Genomic DNA, 6,148 nt, shown 5'->3' on the forward strand with positions numbered 1-6,148 from the left:
ACACATAAACAGCCAGAAAAACAACTCTGCCCAGGATGCAGAACCTGCAGAGATTGAGGGATCAGTGATGCTTCCCTGACAATCCAGAGGAGCATGAAGAATCCAGCCAATTCAAATTATACTGATGAAAAACAGCAGGGCTCGCACTGCAGACACAGTGTAACTCATCCATTCCCCATTCCTGTCAAATCTCTTCATACTCTGGTGATGATGTCTGAGCGTCTCCTGAATAAACACACTTCCTGTCACATCAGACTTCAGGCTGCTCCACTGCACTCTCTCACGTCTTTAGCTGCTGTTTGCAAGTGCTCACTGAGTAAAACTTTCTCTACTTTCTGTCTGCGCTTCAGGCCAACAGACGACCTCAGCGTGTGAAGAGAAGACCTGACATAAAAACACCAGCAAGCTGCTGTGCTCCATCGGCGGCAGCAGGAGGCTTTATTAGCTCTGGACAGGGCCCAGCATGGGAGGCTTACCCTCAGTCAGGCCCATGTGGATGCTCCAGTAGTTCTGCAGGCACTGCAGCTCCTTCTTCATGCCTCTCTTGCAGCGGCAGTCGTAGAGCGGCGAGTCCTGCAGCACCTCCAGCGCCCCCTGGCACTCCTTGGAGGCCAGCATGGCGCTGCGCTCCTTGTCCCCGCCCGACAGGCACTGGCGCATGATCCGGTAACGCGAGCTGCACTGGCTGTTCTGGTTGCACAGCTCGGAGGCTCGGACACAGTCTAGAGGTTCCCTCCAGCCGGGGGTGCCGAGCTCCGAGTCACAAACGCACACATCTGCAGGAAAACAGGGAGAAGGCGGGAGTTAGACACAGAGGTGTTAGCTTCACTCACTTCCTGTTTACTTTTGTGATCATTTTATCTATTTGCAGTCATTTTGTGTCTCATTAGAGTCACCGTGTGTCTCTGCTCTGCTTTTTGTTAAATTTTTGTGTGTGCGTATGGTCTTTTTAAATATTTTTCCAATATTTTTGTCTCTTTGTAGTTTTTGGCACCTGTTTACTGTCACTTATTGCTTCTTTGTGATCTTTTTCCACCTCTTTAACATAGCAAACTAATCAGTTCAAACAGAGCTCGTTTAAAACTAAATGTAAAAATATTAATGGGGCTGTTGGTCAGATAAATGTGCGTCTCTGCAGACTCTGGCAGGCTTTTCCTCTGGTGCAGGTGGAGGTGTGTCTGTATGCTATGCCTCAGTTTCTCAGCTGTAACTCAGGATTGCAGATTGAAGGCTCAGTGATGGATCTCGGATCGAGATGAGGTGATCTCCTGATAAGAAGCTGAGGATAAAGCCAGCACGTGTTCATAGAGCATCATATCATATATGTCTTCCTGTTGTAGGTTATTGTTGTTCCAGCGGCCGTTAGCTGTGACAGAAACATATGAAACTGAAATAGGAAACATTAGAAGGCATTGCGCGGATGTCCTCAAGAAAATATCCCACACTAATCCGGTTCGACATCTCCTCCAGGGCGCACAGACTCAGCTCCATCTGTGTCGAGCGTGGCCTTTGTCAGGCAGTTCAACAGCTTCCGTCCAGCAGAGACAATAGCATGCGGGTGAATCCAATTAAGCGAGCATCACAGGGACCAGATAAATGAATGTTTACCTGTCGGCAGCCGCAGATAGCAGGTGTGTGCATTTCGTGGGATTTCGAGGGTTTTCAGAAACAGGAAGTGTGTGTGTGAGCTGCTGGAGTCATTATTTTAGAGACATAACATGCTGAACGCCAACAAACAACACGATCTAACGGTTAACCGGCACAAAACCAGGCAGGAGGGTAAAAGTAAACTATTACATTACATGCCGCTGACATTTCACAGTCCCAAAAATTACCTATGATAACCAGAAGCATAATCATATAATAATTCTGTGAATGAATATAAAGGCTGTGTTATAGAGAGGAAACACGATGTGGAACAAACACACATTCAGATCTTTGTCCTTCAGTGCGCAAAGCACCATAGTCCTTCTTCGAAATTAAAAATGTAAAGCGCTGTAGTTCTCCTTCAAAATAAAAGTGCAAAGAGCTGCGGTTCTTCAAAATAAAAGTGCAAAGAGCTGTAGTTCTCCTTCAAAGTAAAAGTGAAAGTGCTGCAGCATGCTCCTCCTTCCATTTTCCTCGTCCCTGGTACAGCTCCTGAAACCTCACATGTGGACCAGAAGCTGGGGATCATGGCTTTCACAGTGAGTAATCCAGACTATGAATGGTTGACCTCATGCTGTGGACAGATCATCTCACCCATTCTCTCGGCTGAAGTTTGATTCGTTTGGCATCTTCTTTGTGCCTTCTGCCCATTGAGGGACCTCAAAGTGAACTTTCATTTAGGAAGATTTTCACCCTTATCCTCCATCTTCTCTGTGTTCATACGAGCCTAACCACAGCTCTGCAGGTAACGACTGATATACCTCAACCTGCCCTCCAAATATTGCTGCTGTTCAGTTTTTTCTTTCTGTCTAAAGTTCTAGCAGGGAAATCCTTCAGTGAGAACATCTGGAGAACATCTTTGGACCATTTCTAACTGTCAGATGTGTTTCAGAGCTTCCTGATTCTGGGATTTGAAGAAGACAATCAGGTGCTTGAGCTGAACTTGTTTTTGTCCTTGCAGATGTTTGAGCTCTCATCTGAAAGGCTTTACAGTTCAGAAAGCTGACGGCCGTCCCAGAGTTTGAGGTGGTGAGATCAGCAATGATGACGTGAAGAGCAGTGCAAACTAAAGCTAAGCCCACCTCTCGAAGAGGCAGCTGTTTCTTACAGGTGAGCTGTCTGTTACAGCCAGGTGGACCGTTAACCCGTTACTCTCAACTAACCATGAACCTAAACTCTTTGTAATCCGTGTGAAAACATTCATGAACGAGGCTGTTACTGTGGGTTCATCCACATCTTTATATGCTTTCTATGGTCTGCAGTGAATACTGATGTCCCACACAGGCTGTGGTCCCTGAAGTCCTCCTTAATCCTCACAATCACTCGAGGAGGCTCTTCCTGTTCACCTGGTCTAAGGAGAGCACTGTGGAACATAGCCACCTCAGAACCGGAGCTAGTGGAGCTGCTGGAGCTGGTGAACAATGCTACACCTTTAAGCTGACTGGACCGGGACTGACGCCTGAGACCTGAGACCTGAGCTGGCCTTCACTGAGTCTCCTATGATGAGTAACTGATGGAAGCTGTGGGACACTCTGCAGGCTCCCCTCATCTCACACTTTATCAGCACCTGACGCGATGCTTGCAGGGGACATCTGCACATTGTATCTGTAAAAAATAACCTGGATGACTCTACAGACTTTCCTGTGGTTAGTGCTAGGTCAGTAGGGCACCAGGCGCCCCCTGCTGGAACAGTGGGACAAAATCCTGTGCTGCTCTCATGAAACGTGCATTTACACTCTGCAGAGACACAAAAAAAAGGTGGCACGAAAAAACACGGCTCCACACTCTGTTTGTTCCACTGCAGACAGAAATGCTCCAGCACCACAAGCTTGTGTCACCCACCCCACAGCTCCACCTCAACAAGCTGCAACACATCAGACCAGTGCTCAGAACCAGGGGCAGAGGAACAGCTCCCACAGGTGAGGGCCACACAAAGAGCTAATTACTGGACCTCGGGGTAACGATGTGACCTTTCAGGGGTACGTGGATGTTTGTGCAGCAGTAAAAAGTTCAGATTAAAATATTCAGGATCAGAACAAATGTTCCCGAGACCTGCTGTCCTCAGTCCTGGTATCAAGCATGGTAACAGCATCTTTTAGTAGAAGCTCACAGTAAGGCAGAGGTGTAGAAGTAGTCAAACCCCTAGGAGTACAAATAACTACACCCTGTCAGGGATAAAATGGCAGTACCTCAGAGAGTACTTCACCTGAATATATTTCATTTACTGAATGTAACAAAGATGCTCTTTATGGCTCTGATGATCAATAGAAACATAATAGAAATCCAAACAGAATGTACAGCAGAGTACACACAGTACTCTGTACACCAAGTACTCTGTAAACACAGTACTCTGCACACACAGTACTCTGTACTATTCTAACACGTCACGGCTGGTACATGGGTCTGAGGGTAAGGGCGCGCGCTATTTGTCTGCGGAGATTTAAAAGTTAACTTCATGCACTGCAACATTTTCACTTGTAATGGAGTATCTCTGTGAGTATCCGAGTACTCCTGCTGACGGTTACTCGGTGTTTCAGAGCACGAGAGCATCTTTAGACCCAGCTGACTGACAGAGGCGCAAACCGAGCCTCTGCCCTCACCTGTGCGCGTGCACGCGGGCAGCGGAGGTGTACTCACCGAGCACGAGCAGCAGGCAGACGACGCCGATTAGGATCATGTCGCGTGCTGCTGTAATCCCACAGGAAGTCATGGTTCTCTCGCTCTGAGCGTCGGGGTCTCTCACTCTCTCTCTCCGCACATCACGCGGACTGCCACCGACATAGTGGCACTAGCACGAACCCCGGACACGGTGGGATCCCCCCCTCCCACCCCGCCGTCCTGGGCTCACAGCAGCCCCGGCAGGGACGCAGAAGAAGACGAAGAAGCGTGGGAGTCTGGGCAGGAGCGCATGCTCCGGAGCGGCTCTCCCGGAGATGGAGCTCTGTCCTCGGTGAAGAACATCAGCTGCCCCCGATCACTCCGCAGCTGTACTCCAACTTTCCGGGCTCAATGTGACTCTGTCCGCTACTCTTCCTCCTCTTTGTCACACACACACACAGTCACACACCGGAGCTGCCCGGTGGGTAACGGCACGCGCGTCTCCCGCCGGTTAGAATCTACTCCAGTAGCAGCCTCGTGCGTCTTTCAGCAAGCCCAGCGCGTGCGAGCACTGAGGAAAACCTCGAAACCTCCTTCTCCTCCTCCTCACCCCCTCCTCACCCAAAACTCAGACTCTCTTTCGCTCTGTCTCTCTCTTTCTCCCTTTCTCCGGGTGTCAAACGCACGCGCGTTTACTCCTTACGTTGACCCGGAGTGTGACCTCAGAGCAACGTCATCTGACTGAAAGACACGATCTGCTATTACTGTAATGACTGTTTATTTATTTATCTTTTATTATTGAAAATGTCCCAGGTATTTTATATTTTAATCATACATTTTATTTATATTCATTTTTTATTTACATATGAATGTATAGTTTTAGTGTAATTATTTTTGTTATTTTACATTTTAATTATTGTCATTATTAATTATTAATTTATTTTTATTCTTCGTTTTATTATTTACCTTTTTGTGCTGTAGTTATATTTTTCCTTATTTCCCTTTTTTAAACTTATATTAAATTAAATTAAAGTTAGAATCACATAACTATAATTAATTTTTTATTATAATTTCATCTTAACATATTTTTTTTGATCTACCTTTATTATTTTAGAATATATCACACCCTGGAGGACGGGGCTGTGCCCCCCCCCCCACACTCCCTAGCAGATCGTTACATGGAGAAACCTTTGGAATACAAGCGCGCTGATCCACACAGGTATGCACACGGGTGTTCACTGCTCGTAGACCCAAATTACACCTTTCTTGGCTGCTACTTCGAAGCACATCTGTCCTGCGTGCTGCACAACAACATTGAATATTTAGTATTTACTGCTGTTTACACTTAGCTAGATTAATGCGATGGTGTTGTGTTTAGTATGTTGCTTTGTTGTTGTTGTTTTTTTGGTCTTTTTTTGCTTGTTTTCTATTCTTCTCTCAACAGGTGATCCAGGAGATTTTTTTTTTCTCCCCCCCTTTCTCACTGTCCCTCTCCCCTTCTGTTTTTCCTTTCCTTCCTCTTTCTTTCTCCCTTTCCTATCTCTCACTCATGTCTGTCCCGTCTGTAACATCTGAAAATAAAATATAATAAATAATAAAAACAAAGATCGACCAAATGGACCAATACGGCAATGCCACGATGATCCATTTGGCAAAGTAAATCCATTGGGTATCCTTGTTGGTCTTCAGACAACAATTCTGACGGCTAAAGAACCAAATGGGACAGGCGGAAAAAAAAAAAAAAAAAAAAGAATATATCACATAGATTTATTATGTCTTTTATTTCTAATTCCTCTCCAACTCCATAATGCTGTTGTAATTTTATTTCTTTTTCAGGATTCTTGTTCTGATTATTGCTTTTTTTAAAAAATCTTTTTAATCTGTGTATGTAATTATTTAATAT

At 45.8% G+C, this 6,148-nt stretch overlaps 1 protein-coding gene across 1 annotated transcript in view; it reads right to left on the reverse strand.

Moving 5' to 3' along the window:
• Positions 1 to 4,937, reverse strand: part of gfra2b (GDNF family receptor alpha 2b) — a 161,020-nt gene extending 156,083 nt beyond the window's left edge. Inside the window, exons 1-2 of the mRNA XM_085413252.1 lie at positions 4,285 to 4,937; positions 477 to 776 (exon numbers count right to left, since the gene is read on the reverse strand). Coding sequence (XP_085269378.1) covers positions 477 to 776; positions 4,285 to 4,357 — 373 coding nt within the window. The 5' untranslated portion in view covers positions 4,358 to 4,937. The remainder of the gene's footprint in view (positions 1 to 476; positions 777 to 4,284) is intronic.
• Between the last annotated feature and the right edge of the window lie 1,211 nt (positions 4,938 to 6,148).

This window comes from Rhamphochromis longiceps, linkage group LG7, assembly GCF_057381845.1.
Source record: "Rhamphochromis longiceps isolate RC_006_pf linkage group LG7, R_longiceps_female_GT1.1, whole genome shotgun sequence".
In the NCBI taxonomy this organism is placed as follows: domain Eukaryota; kingdom Metazoa; phylum Chordata; class Actinopteri; order Cichliformes; family Cichlidae; genus Rhamphochromis; species Rhamphochromis longiceps.